General features: G+C 37.7%; 1 protein-coding gene across 1 annotated transcript in view; it reads left to right on the forward strand.

Moving 5' to 3' along the window:
* caskin1 (CASK interacting protein 1) overlaps nt 1–14644 on the forward strand; it is a 106839-nt gene that overhangs the window by 44986 nt on the left and 47209 nt on the right. Inside the window, exon 2 of the mRNA XM_015011952.2 lies at nt 12976–13027. Coding sequence (XP_014867438.2) covers nt 12976–13027 — 52 coding nt within the window. The remainder of the gene's footprint in view (nt 1–12975; nt 13028–14644) is intronic.

Here is a 14644-nt window from a genome sequence, read left to right on the forward strand (position 1 = left end):
AACTCGGATTGGAATTCTTTAGTCCCGAATGTCGCGAACCTGCAATAGAGTATCTACGCAGGTGTACACCGTGGAAAGTTCACCAGGAGTGACCTCAAGCGAGCGGACTCACCTCTCTCACTCTGACATCTGCTTTCTAGTTTAACATTCGAAGGAGAAAGACAGTGTAATATTCTAAATATACTGCATTCAAGATTTTGGGTCAATCGTTTGGCTTGCGGCGTTGTGACCCGCTTCCATCTAACTCTTGGTGAGCTAAATGGAAACGGCAACAGATGTGAAGCTAAATTACATCCAATTCCCATCACTCAGCCATTCCTGAGTGAATTTGATCTCTGGCAGAACATTCGGTCCCAGAATTGATCTATCAGCCTACTTTTGCGTAATCTATACGCTCTAGGAAAGTTGACTGGCAGAGAATGTGTGTAAATGCACCTCATGGTCTCAGAAACCTGCTGTAATGAAGTGATTACATCCTGACTGCCGGTGTTCCCTGTCTTAATTGTACATGTGTTTATGTGTGTGAACTGTGAGCAGATGGCCTGTGTGTGTGTGCTTGTGTGTGTGTGTGTGTGTGTGTGTGTGTGTGTGTGTGTGTGTGTGTGTAGGTGCGTGCGTGTGCGTATGTGTGTGTGTGTAGGTGTGTGTGTGTGTGCGTGTGTGTGTGGACGCGCCATCCAGGAAGGGTGGCTGAGAGGTCAATGGGGATCAAAAAGCTCCTGCAGTCAACCTGCTCAAACATACGAACACATTTCTTGGTCTAGTGGCTTTTTGTAGCTAATTGCTCCGTGTTATGTTGAGGCTTCAGTCATGTACTTTATGGCAAGCCATCAAGTGTGTGGGCACTTATATATAATGTTTTTTCAAAAGCTTAAAGCTGGTTCTCACCTGGTATTCAGATAAAAGTAGACACATTAACAACACATTATTAACACCAGACATTAAAATCTATCCCGATTGATCAAATCTCCTTACCTGTTTTACATGCAAATAAACTGCTGTTATCACCGTCTATTGAAGTTTCTGTAAATGACAAATACATTAAAGTTGCCAGCTGGGCGTTTTTCCACAAAAAACAAACAAAAAAAAAAACAAAAAAAAAAACAGCCAGACTTTCTTCACATATAGAGTGTTTGAAACTGTACATCAGCAGAGCAGAGAGATAACCAGACCCTACTACTGGAGGAACGGCAGTAGCAGAGATAGTTACCAAGGCTTTTAGTCAGAAACTAACATTTGTTAATTATTTTACATCTTTAAGGGACTAATGACCAGTTGAACATGTTGGCTTAAATATGTAGTAATTAATCTAAAAGTTGATGTTTGTGATACGTAAAAACTTATAACTACTTCAAAGATTGTTTTTCACCAAGAGAGATCACCATTTTTTCAGCTGCACAATGCTTGCCTGGTAGGTTATAACTTATAGAGGACTGGAGCATATGAACTAAACCTGAGAGGTCAATGTTGTGGAGGCTGATGAGGGCAAGCCACAGAAAAAAACGTTTGGATTCAGGCAAACTTTTTATGTGTCTGAAAGTTTTTATGAGCTGACATGATAAATCTGCTGAAACAAGCTAACACGATCAGCTTGTGAGCTACTGTTCACTATATTTGTTAGAGCTAACACCATTAGCAGAAGTTACCGTGAAAACAAACAAAAAAGTGGAAGATAATGAATGGCTATTTAAAGTGGGAATGAAGCATTTAGTCTTTGTAACACACCATTATAATGTATTTGACCAGAATTATTACCGTAAGCAATTTGAGTTGCCAGCTGGAGCTATTGCAACGTACGCTCTCCTTTCCAGTTAGCATTTTCAAGCAGTAGTTAGCAGCTGTAAATGGCAGCTTTTTCACTTGACTCTCTTCTCTTCATCTGTTTTCTCCTCCTCATTTTCATTTCCCCTTTCAATTCTGCATTGGCTTGTAATTCAATGCAATCTGGTTCAAACTTAAAGGGCTGAACACTACTCATTGTGCAAAATTACTGGTTTAGCTGGACAAAACTCGCTTTGTAGCACCTAGCAATGATACATTGCAGCGTAAACAGCACAACGATGACCGTGTGACGGTATTCCATTCGAATTTATAAAAACTAAACAGTTTTTATAACTGCAGTATTTTCACTGCATTTTTCTTACATCTAAATTAAATATTTCTCAAATGAAATATGTTTCACGCAAAGCCTCTTTCTGCTTTCGCCAGCATTATCAAGATGTTTTTATCAGCAGTCTCTTTATCAGAGCTCTTTATCAGCAGAAAAAAATTACAAGAATAGCAACATTTTGAGCAAATTATTAGAAGGAGGTTACATTCTTTAGAAAATTCCACAAATAGGTGAATTTTTTCAGACAGGAAGTGTTGTGACATTTTGATATTTGAGATCTTATGAATCATCCATCACTTACTGAAATTGTTAGAGACAACAGAAACATGTATCCAATTAGATTTATCTATTGTTACTGCTGAACTCTGTAACTTTAAGAGACATTTATCAGGTCTGCTGTTGAAAGGTAGGAGTTAAGACAACATTTTCTTTAATAAATGGGGATAAAATATCGGTTCACTTTAGCAGCACATAGAGATACATGAAGGCAGACGGTTGTTCCACTCCTGCCTGTTTTCAGTGTTTAAACAACTGCCTGTAGCGCAAAGGACGAGAAAATAATAAACAGAGAGAGAGAGAAATAGAAAGGTGAAGGAAAGAGCAGGAGAAGGGGAGAGTTTTGCGCTGTTTTCCGTTCCCTTTGCCAGGGTCAGGAAGAGTGACAACGTACGGAGAGGCAAAAGAAGGCCAGAGAAATAAAAACACAACTTCATGTTGCTAGGATGCTTCTTCCCTTCATTTGTCTATAATTTAAGGGCTTAGACTCTCAAGTCACTGAACAGCAAATTTCCTTTTTGAAAAAAAAAAAAAATCATCTGTACTCAAGACTTAGAGATATAAGTGAAGAACCCATTAAGAAAAGCACTGATCCTTCTTCCTACCCCGTGAGAATAAAATTAGCCTATTTTCACCATGAGAAAGAGAGCTGAGAATCACCAGACTGTGAATAATCTCCCTTATGAACTCACGGTATCTTGCTTTACTCTCACTAACTGTTTCATATTTAGCATATGGATATTTCTGACCTTTTCTAGCGTACATACACACCAATGCTTAAGAGGGGCAGAAAAAAAGAGCAACCTCTGGGCTCTCAGGGACATTTGTACGTTCCATGTTGACTCATTGAAAAAGAGCGTTGTGTATAAAACACAGACAGCTAAATAAAAGCTACCAAGTCTTATTTAACACACACAGACATTCAGAAAAGGTTCAAATTACTGAAAAGGCAGCCAGGATTAGGACTTTGCTCAGCTTTATGGGTAACACTTTATTTGAAGGGGGCTGAATAAGACTGTCATAACACTGTCATAAACATGACATAACACCTGTCATGAACATGAATAAGCCTTCATGAATATTTACGACTGTTGTCATAAAGCGTCATTCGGTAAATTATGACACTTTTAATACAAAGTTGACATTATTCAAAATATCTTTGTTATGACAACTTGACATTAACCAGGAAATCATTACTGTTTAAACTTTACCTTTAATAACATAAAGTTACCTAATTTTTAAAGTGCAATCAGTAATACTTTTATAACAAATTTATATCAGTAATGATTTCCTGGTTAATGTCAAGTTGTCATAACAAAGACATTTTGAATAATGTCAACTTTGTATTAAAAGTGTCATAATTTACCGAATGACACTTTATGACTACAGTCATAAATATTCATGAAGGCTTATTCATGTTCATGACAGGTGTTATGTCATGTTTATGACAGTGTCATGTCAGTCTTATTCACCCCCTTCAAATAAAGTGTTGAGTCCGTTAAAATTAACTCTTTGAAAAACCCGTTCCCCTCCTCGTCTGTGGTGGCGCTGCACCAAGAACCACTGAAGAAAACAACACAAAAACCTCAGAACAAAACACTGAGCGCAACTTCCTTCTTCGTGAAATGATTACAAAAATGGAGTGGAATTACATTTTTGTGATTTCTCTTTGAGCTTTGGCAAAAGACCATGATTCGTTTTTCCCAATAGTGCTAGATACACATACTTTTTTTTGGTTGTATTTACCCAGAATGCCCTGCGCTGGCAGCATCACATGTGAGATCTTTAACAAGGAAAGACAAACTGGTCACAGTTGAACTTTAAGAATCGCAAATCTGTGATTAAGCTATCTTAACAAATTAAGTGTGACTACTTGACTCCCAAGAACGGAGATAAGGAAAACCGCGCACGCTAGCTTTTAAGCCAGCATTAGGATAGTTTTTCCTCTGTGTGTATTAATGCATGTTTAGGTATATGGTGTTTGAACTAATGAAATTCATGAGAAACAACCTAACACGATGTAACCTACTGTTTTTAGACAGGGTCTCAAGTATTTGTGGATTTTAACTATTCGTGGGTTAGATATATGTGATATTTTGTGTTGGTCTCTCGCACAAAATCTCTTAAAATTCTTTGAGATTTATGGTTGTAACATGACAAACGTTCAATACGTATATGAATTATCAGGGACTGTGTGTTGAAAACTATTTTACTTTTTACATTGTATTACTTCAAATTTAGTTTGAGCTAGAAGCTCACTGCCATCCAGCAGTCAGGCAGGTCTAGTTAAGGATCCAGGAAGCTAGCTCATCCTTACAGTCACCATGTGACCCAGAAAACTCCAGCTCTTCACTCATTTTAATCATGTATGTCAGTGTGTGCTGGCTTCTCTGTGAATGATGTTACTCATGTGTGGCTACACTCCTTTATATATGTGTGTGTGGGTGTGCACGTGTGTGTGTGTGTGTGTGTGTGTGTGTGCGTGTGTGTGTGTGTGTATTGTAGTCTCCCAGCTGTTATTCTTGTTTAGAATTCTTGTACTGGAAGCCCCATTTCTGGCCAAGCTGCTTATGTAGTCTGAAGGTACAAACACTGAAATATTTATAACTAGAGACTCATTCTAGGCAACACTAACCCACATGCTTTTTTCAGAAATATTTTTAGTTGGTACTGTCATAAATAAGTAGCTTTGCTTAAAATTCCTGTTGTACTCTTCAGCAACTCCGAGCAGCAGCTGTTTTTGTGGATTCTGTTGAACTTTAGAAACTCGTAAAGACGGGGTTTGCTTATCTGATTAGAGTGACCCCATGAGGGCCCGTTTGAAATTTTCTTAATGTTTTGGAGAGAGGTGGAGTGATGGGTTGCTCGTTGGGTAGAGGGTGCTCTAGTCCTCTATGCGCTTGTCCTGGGTTCAGTTTGTGATCTTGGGTCATTTGCTGCATGTCTTCTCCCAATCTGTGTCATCCATGTTTCCTGTCTGCCTACTGTACAATAAAGGTCACTAGGAGAAACTAAATCTTTAAAAACATGTTTTTTATTTGGGAGCTCTGCGATTAGCCAAACTTATGTGAGAACTGGATCTTATCTACCGCCAGAAAGATTTATAAAGGTCAAAAATATTCACCCCAATGTCGCCAACTTAGCTACTTTGTCGCTATACAACTCTGGAAAAAATTAACAGACCATTGAAAAATGATCAGTTTCTCTGATTTTACTTTTTATAAGTATGTTTGAGTAAATTGAACATTGTTATTCGATTCTATGTACTACTGACAACATGTCTCTGAAATTCCGAGCAAAAATCTAGTACTTATTAGCACAAAATCAGAAGTGGTCAAAACAACCACAAAGATGTGGTGCTTTCAGACCTCATATAATGCAAAGAAAACATTTAGAAACAACATTTAGAAATAACAATACTAATGTTTAACTCAAGTCAGTATTTGGTGGAATAACCATGAGGGTTCAGTGCAGTGGTCTCTTCATTTTTTCCAGAGCTGTATTTAAGCACCTTTTCAGCCAAAATAAAATCAATACTGGCCAAAATTGGAATTGATGATAGTCCAGAAACCTGTAAATCGGTGCACCCCTAATTTGAAAGCAAACACATGCTAGTGGGCCTAAGACTCAATGTTAGAACTGTATATTCCCACTGGCTGGGGAAGACTTCCCAGCCAGGCCAGAAAACGTCTGGAACCTGTTATCTCCTTTTCCTGTGATATCTACAGACTAATTTCTCCCAAATTACTACATGATTAAATGCCTATTATTAAATATTAACAACTGTATCAGTAAGTGTCATTTATCTACCCAGAACAAAACCTCCAACCTCTGTACTGCAGCTGGTAGCTGAAGGTTGACAGCCCTGTAAGACTGTTGTCTGGCTCACTTACTGCTTCCTTGGTCTCCTCTTGTGAATCATGAACAGCTGCAGACTTTTTGCTGCTTTAGCTCTTTATCATGCAGCCATCAAGCTGACTGGTTAGAAATAAGACAGCAGCCGGGATTTAAGCCGTAAGATGAACTATCCGGCTGAATCTGACAACATCTCTATAGTAATTGTTACTTTATTAGTTGGGTAAGAGGCTGTTTTCACTCAACAAACTCATAAAAGATGCTGCAAGTGTGCATTTTGGGATTGTGCGCGTTGTAACACATGACCTGCAGGGTAATCTGCACTAAGCAGCAGACCATCAAAGGTTCACTTGAAGGACTTTATGATTCCTCTTGGTGTTTGTGTGTAACGTGGACACCAGGGTCGTGGTAGATGACTGCTAATCACGATGCTAGGCAGTCAAGTGGCAGTCAGTGACTTGAAAACAGAGCAAAAACAAAGGCTGGAGTGTGTGTGCGTGTGTGTGTGTGTGTGTGTTTGTGTGTGTTTCTGTTTTTACCTTCTTTGGTAAGACACCAGTCATTGTGGGGAACCAAAAAAAAAAGCTTCTCCAGACTCTTTCAACAGTTTTTTGTTGCCTTTATCACAGCTTCTTCATCCCACTCCAACATGAATGTGCACATACACAGTTGCATATCTCATACACACAGGATGCGTTCTTGTGCGTGTGTGAGTAAGCTTGTATGTGACCTATAGAGGACCATTATAACCATTTCTACCAACAGTTGGAGGTCTTTTGTGGAACATGAGGACATTTTCCTGGTGCTCGTGTTTTTCCAAGTAGAATGTGCTCAAATTAAGGATTATTTGTTTATTTACACTGTGGCATGCCTTTAAACTGTCCCCAGTTGCCATGGTTACCTGCCGTTATCTTGCTGTATTAGCTAGCATTCTGTCACATATTCATCACCGGAATGCATTTAAACTGTCACTGGTTGCTACGGTGACCTGCCATTCACTAGCTAACATTCTGTCAGCGTATGTTTATCACTATTTTATCACTGTTTATAAACTGTAATAAAATATGTTATGCTACATCAGTGATACGTCTTTATGACCCACATACTAGTAATAAATGACAAAAGAAGAGAGCCCCGAACATTACATTCTTGGAATATTAAAGCAATTTTGTTTACAGCAAAATCATGAGCTCTCAATTAGATGTCGAGTTCCTCTAAATAAGAAATCATATCCATGGTGTGTAAGCACACCAGAGTAGTGTTTTCTAAAACTGTAAATTTCTTAAAAAACTGAACTCAGATTTCACAGTCATTTTTGACTGCAAGAAATTTTGCTTTATTCTGATTAAATTTGTCCAACCAGGCGAAATAAAAATATACTACTTTTAGGAGTATTTTTACTATACTGTACTTTTTACTTTTACTTGAGTAATAACATGAAGTATCGCTGCTGTTTTTTCCCCCAAAAAAATCTTTGTCTTTTATATTTCAAAAGAGACATACAGACAAGTAACTCACAAATGCACAAAACGCCAAGCAAAACCAAAAGAAAATACATGAACATCTTAAACCTTCAAGGTGACCAACATAAGTTGGTTGCAGTGAGACAGAGTACTTTAACCCTTGTATGTCGAAATGGGGTCCAACCGACCCCACACACGTAAAACCTGTACCCTTTTCGGTAACACTTTATTTGAAGGGGGGTGAATAAGACTGACATGACACTGTCATAAACATGACATAACATCTGTAATGAACATCAATAAGCCTTCATGAATATTTATGACTGTTGTCATAAAGTGTCATTCGGTTAATTATGACACTTTTATTACAAAGTTGACATTATTCAAAATGTCTTTGTTATGACAACTTGACATTAACCAAGAAATCATTATTGATATAAATTTGTTATAAAAGTATTACTGATTGCACTTTAAAAATCAGGTAACTTTATGTTATTAAAGGTAAAGTTTAAACAGTAATCGTCAGAACCTTTGTCCGTCAGCAAGCTAGCCTGATCTTCAGGCATATATTGATAACACCCACAGTTTGCCATGTTTTAAATTAAATCAACCGTTTTTGAAAAATAGAATAAAACAACAGGACTTTTTCTTCCTACTGTTTTCTTCAGTCTTGGTCGCTTGTAGCACAAATGAGTTACTCTGTTGAATTCAGGAATAAAAGCAGTGATGTCAGTGATGTCACAGATAATGAGTGACATCACTGGTTCAGGTCAAAGCCAGTAGAAGCCTGTTGTGTGTGAGTGTGTATCCTGTATTTGATGTATTGTGGGGATTATTTTCCTGGTGCATATTACATTGTGGGGACTCACTGCTCCCAAAGAAGAAATGCTGTCTTTGGGTTTGGGGTAAGGTTTAGATCCAAGGTGTGAATTGAGTTTGGTTAGAGTTAGGGTAAATGGAAGTCAATGGAAGGTCCCCACAAAGACAGCGAGATGAACTTGTGTGTGTCTGTGTGTGTGTGTGTGTGTGTGCGTGTGTGTGTGTGTGTGTGTGTGTGTGTGAGTGAATCCCTGCATTGAGCAGCCAGAAATAGTCTGTAAGGAAATCAATGTTCCTCTGCCAGTGGCGCTGGGAGCTGTCTCCTCGACAATAGAGGGACTGTCCTGTTTCCTGCACCCCAGAGGGAGATGGTGTGCGTGTGCACGCGTGTGTGTCTGTGTGTGTTAGTGCATGTGGAAAAAGAGAGAAAGCAAAATGAGGGTGAGTTCAGGCATATCTGTGCTGTAGCCAGGTTCTGCCTCGTCAGCTAACAGCAAATATAAAAAAAGGTTAGCGGATGAAAAATAATGAGGGTGAAGATAGCGTCACGCTAGGTTAGCTTGGAACACCTGTATTATGAATCACTGGAGGAGCTAGTAGGCAACGGCATTCGTGTGAAGCCATCTAATTGGTCTTGTAAGGGACGGAGGGCAACCTTCTCAGCTATTTTCTTTTTTCTTTATCTTACTTACTATTATTATCATTCAGCTTATTTCAGTTTGTATATTAAGTGCTAATTCACAACAAATGTCACCGCAAGACACTCAGAAGCAAGAGATCTAGTTTACACTTAGACTCGCATTAACTCAGTCATATGAACAGATTTGTTCCAGTTGCAGTAAAATGCAGTCAAGTTCAGTTTGTTATGCTAATTAATAGAAAGTTTTCCACCTAAGTAAAATCCTGTGATTTCAGTAATAATGAAATGTTGATGTTAAAGTGACTTAAGTTACAAAAATAAAATAATTCAGACTTGACTTAGACGTGTGCCTTAACAGTCATGCTATGGTTGGCCATTTATCACATTGTTTATAATGTATTGTGAAAAATTTCTTATCATGAAGGGAATTTGAACTTGTCATCATGAGAAATCTGTTGCCAATGGTAAATTAAAACAAAACAAAACTAACGGCATGATCAGAAATGATATTTTTACCATTTTCTACATCGTTTGCTCCATGAGAGCAAACGATTTCATTAATTTTGAAAATATGATTGGGTGCAGTTACTGTGTGCAGCTTAGTGATACAAATGATACGTTTTTAACAGATAGGAATGTTTTCCAAGAATAATAGTTGTATTTTAGACTGAATGAATGCTGTGACTTGCAGTCATGGCAAAATATTTACCTATAAAATGAGTAGTAAATAGTTTCTTACCATAATTTTTATAGTTATCACAATAATACCACAAAATATTGCGAAAAAGTTCTAACCGCAGTCCTAACAGGGGTTGCCCTGATCCCGCGTGTGCTTTTGCAAGTTTAAAAAAAAAAAAAAATTCTGTGGTTTCAGAAGGTGACGGGCGTCCTTCATTATTTTGTTATTTATGCCATACATAAATAATACCTTTATTATTTAGAATCGAGAAATAAAAAAGTTTTAAGTATGGATTTAAAAAAAAAAATGATTTCCTAGTATTATTATTGTAATTATTATTTCCGATATTAAATTCTTCAGCTCAGAGTGAGGTGAAGAAAACACTTCAAACCTATAAATAATTATTCAATACATAATGAAGGAATGGACGATGTGAACAAAGTGTGTTAACTTAGCCATTATTAAGACAAAAATAATTTGATTTGATTCATTCAAAAATTCAACATGTTTCAGTGTCTTTGTATTCCTTCTCTTACAGCTTAAATATTTCTAACGGGTGGGGGGGATCACATTTGATCAATTTCCAAAATAAAACACATCAGCCTTTGACAGTTAATTCTTTGGTGACAAATGCAATGTTAAATTATTAAAACTGATAATAATATTAAGATGAATATATTGAAAAATAACTATAAAATGTAGATTTGGTAACCTAGACCTAAAGCAGTACAGGTTTGGAAGCCTAACCTACAGCGATGTAGTTTGTTGAGCTGGATGTTGTGGACTTGATGAAGAAACGTTTATTCCAGTCGTTAGAAACTTAAGACAAGACTTGGACTTCTGACTGACTCTGTCATGTGGCGACAGTGAAAGGAAAATGGTACCAATATCAGTAATAAACCTGCGGAACCTGGAACAGCTATCTTCCTCAATCAGCTGGAGCTTTGAAAAGATGGAGCAGATCCTCAATAAGCAGGTCAGGAAGTGAAGGAGGCAACATGAGGTAACAGGATAAACTCAACCTCAAAGGATTTTATTCAAACTTCACGTGACAACAAAACTGGCGCATAATTGTGAATGAATTCAGAATCTTACCTGCTTTTCAAACATCTTTTGCGGCGGTTGATTCTTGCTGTGGGAAAGAGAGCTGAGAATCAGAAGACTGAGTAATCTCCCTTATGAACTCACAGTATCTAGTTTTATGCTCACCAACTCTTTCATATTTGGCATTTGGATTTTTTTTTACAGTGCATTGGTGAACAAACAGCATCATGAAACCCAAAGAAAAAGGCAGAAAATTCATGAATCAAAAATCTGGCCTTCAAAAAGCTACCAGAAGTCCTGACTGCAGTTTGCCACAAGCCATGTTATGAAAAACGGTGGTGGCAGCATCATTTCAACACACAATCTATTTTTTTTGTGTGAATTATTTTCCTTTTATCTGGTAGATATGATATTTTTTATGAAACCAAGCAGAAAAGAACAAACTACTGTAGGTCAGGAACAGACCTACAGTCTATTGATAAACGGAAGGTGGAGAATTTCTTAACTTCTCCTGGTTGAATGTTTTCTGTTTTCCACCACTCTGCAAATATGCATGGACAATAGATGGATATCTTGTATTTTGTGGGTCTAGAAAATAGAGTTTCATTTATGTCCGGAGACAACTATAGGAACTTTATTCAAAAACCCTAGGGCCACAAACATCTAGAGCCTTTTTTTCCAATGTCACAGATAGTTGAAAGGGTTTTGGTAAAATACTGAATCTCTGTCTTTGTGAAGTGTTTCTGTGAGAAAGAATCCGGGAGAACCAGAACCTACATGAGACCCTGATCTGTCTTTGGACCCCTGCTGATGTAAAGTAGCTTGTTCTCCAGTCGGTGTGTTTCTGCAGATCTTTTGTAATGAAGGACAGTTTTATGATGGTACCTGCTACCAGGCTGGCCAGTATTTACATTGAGTGATTAAAACCCTGATTTTTTTTTTTACTCTGTTTAGCATGAAAGATAATTAAATTAAAGTTTTGCAGCTTGGTAGCCGTCTGTGTCTGCCAGTAATACACTTAAGCTGCTTTGTACATTGTGGAATCAGCAGAAGTGAAAATGGGAGAGTGTGCTGAAAGTCTGCAGCGGTGACTTTCTGCCTGGTGAAGACGTGTGAAAGGCTGTGAAATGAAACGGGGTGGCATTGCATCACTCTGAAAATATCAGAAAGGAAATCCAGCTCTTTGGGATTGAATTAATGACAGATGGAGCGATTATTAGCCCCACTGCTGTTCGTAATTCCTAACAGGACGGCTCTTAGCCTCCAGACTTCTGGCTTTACGGTCAGGGAAGAAGGTTCACTTTGTGGCCAAATGCTTTGAACATGATCCTGCTATAAAGACTCCATGGCAAACAATGTTCAATTTCACTGGCAGAGTCCACCACAATTTTAGTTTTCAATTAAATTCCCTGGTATTGGTAACATATTGACGGTGCATCAAACTCTATCAAACGTCCTTAGCATCCTGTTAGCATTAGGTTTCTATGAAGTCTAGTTTAAAGTGCTTTACATTATAAAAACAAAATACAGTGGCCAATTATGAAACAAGCAATAAACATTACATTTTGTCAAATGCTATTGTGAAAATCATCACTTCACATCAAATATGTTGATCAAAGTTCAGTTTACAGCGAATCACAGGGAAATCTACACAGGTGGGCTTCAAGCTTTGGTTGAAGAGAACTCAGTGTTTTGGCAATTTTGCAGTTTTCTGGAAGTTTGTTCCAGATATAAAGTGCATAGAAACACTTTGTATTAAGAATTGGAAGAAACTGAATAATATTTTGTCTGAAAGCAAAACGTCTTAAAATGAACTAAATAAATGTAAAGATGAGATGATTTTTTTTCTTTTTTGTCTTATTTTGTGATACTGAAGTGACTCAGTATTTTGGCAGCTTTGCAGTTTTCTGGAACTTTGTTCGAGATTTGTGGTGCATAGAAGCTGAATGCTGCTTTTCCATGTTTGGTTCTGGTTCTGTGGATGCAGTACAAAAAAAAAAGACTTTTTTATAAATAAATAATACAAATTGTGTTCATTCTGATGCGTCTAACAGAAGAGAAGTTGATTCCTGTTCCTCTTGTGTTTCAGAGCTCCTCGGTTCCACGAAGAAGGTGAACGTGAACTTTCAGGATATTGATGGGTAAGTCAGCGGCTCAGTTTTTGTCTGAATCTAACAGCATGTTCTACCAGAAGCATTTTTTAATATAAAAGATTCATAGAATTTTACCCACATGTTGCTTCACTGTACAGATCAAAACAGTGCTTTGCTTGACATCTGTGGTAAACATTTCCGCTCCACGTTGTTCGTTCCTTCTTTGTGACTGTATTTGGCATCCATGCGGTAGACAGTCGTAATCCTCTTAATCTGATGACTGAAACAACACAAAATGACATCTAATCTGTCATTTATATCATCTGCAGTCAGTAGATGAAAACATTGAGCTGCGTCTTCATTGAAACTTCCATTTTAATCACTTTAATTGGTCATTTCTTTCCAAACCGCTTGTACAGAATTAATTGCAAGTTGATGACCAGATGTTTGCGACGTTCTGATGGTGCGGTGCAGAAATAGTAAACTCATTTTGCTTCCCTGATGGATCCGCTTGCAGCTCCATTCTTAATGTGCGGATGCTGTTAATGAGTCTCCACCAGCTCATTCAGTTTAGGTTCAATTCCTCCTCCGGCTAATTATTTGGAGAGTCTAAGTGAACAAACTAAAACAGAGAGGGAGAGAGAGAGAGGAGGAATATTTGTTACTCTTCACTCTGTTACAATTACATGGCGGGCGCACGTCAAGCATATCAGAGGGTTTGCAGGAGCACAGACAGACATTCAGTCACCAAGAGGTTGAAATCGCATCAGCAAGTTAAAGATCCTGTTTTCTCTGTTTAGTACTTTAACTGATAGGAGTGTGAAGCAGGAAATTCTTGCTCAGATTTTGGTGTTTTGTATCAGTTAGCCTGGCGCTAGCCGCCTGTTTTGATATTAATATTAAATCTGGGGTGACTGTAGCTGAGTTTTTATTGACAATATAGTTGCGCAATTTGAAATTTCAAAAACAAAAGTGCTTGATAGAAACAGTAATTTTGAAAAAACTCCAGTTTTTTGCTAAATGTTTTAGCTCTAGTCAAAACTGCAATGGAAATGCTTCTTCACATCATCAGCCACATGATCAACAACCAGATGTTGGCGCTGATGCAAACCATGAAGAAGAAGATGACAGGAAGTAGTTGGAAGAAGATGGTACATCATATTTTTTAATTTTATTCACATGTGAATAAAATTAGTCACATGGGATTTTAATTGCAAAATATGTGTATCAGTGTAATATTGACAAAATTTTGTGCACATGTGTAATGAAAACACACCTTGTGACTCAGTGTGTATAGCAGTTGTTTTCCAGCTGGTGGGTTATGGATCTGATGCACCTTTGGACAAGGCACTTCACCCCAAGCTGCTTACTGATCTACGTTATCAGAGTATGAATGTGTGCGTGTTACTAATCGTGTTTTCATCATGGTTTTTTTTTTTTTTTTAATTAAGAATTTTGAAGTATCGCATAAGAAAATGTTGATAGGAAGGGCAAACCTAATTGACATGGCCTTTTTTTAAAAGTTTGCTCAAAATTTGCATGACTTTCGGATGGAAGCATAACCATCGTGTCATGGTGTATATACAACACTGTGGATTGTTTCTATTCCCTTCTCCTGACCGATACGTTTCTACAATTAAATTAAATAATTTTTTATCTTTTGGA

This window comes from Poecilia mexicana, unplaced genomic scaffold, assembly GCF_051168715.1.
Source record: "Poecilia mexicana isolate PSO_F unplaced genomic scaffold, ASM5116871v1 scaffold_8, whole genome shotgun sequence".
In the NCBI taxonomy this organism is placed as follows: Eukaryota; Metazoa; Chordata; class Actinopteri; order Cyprinodontiformes; family Poeciliidae; genus Poecilia; species Poecilia mexicana.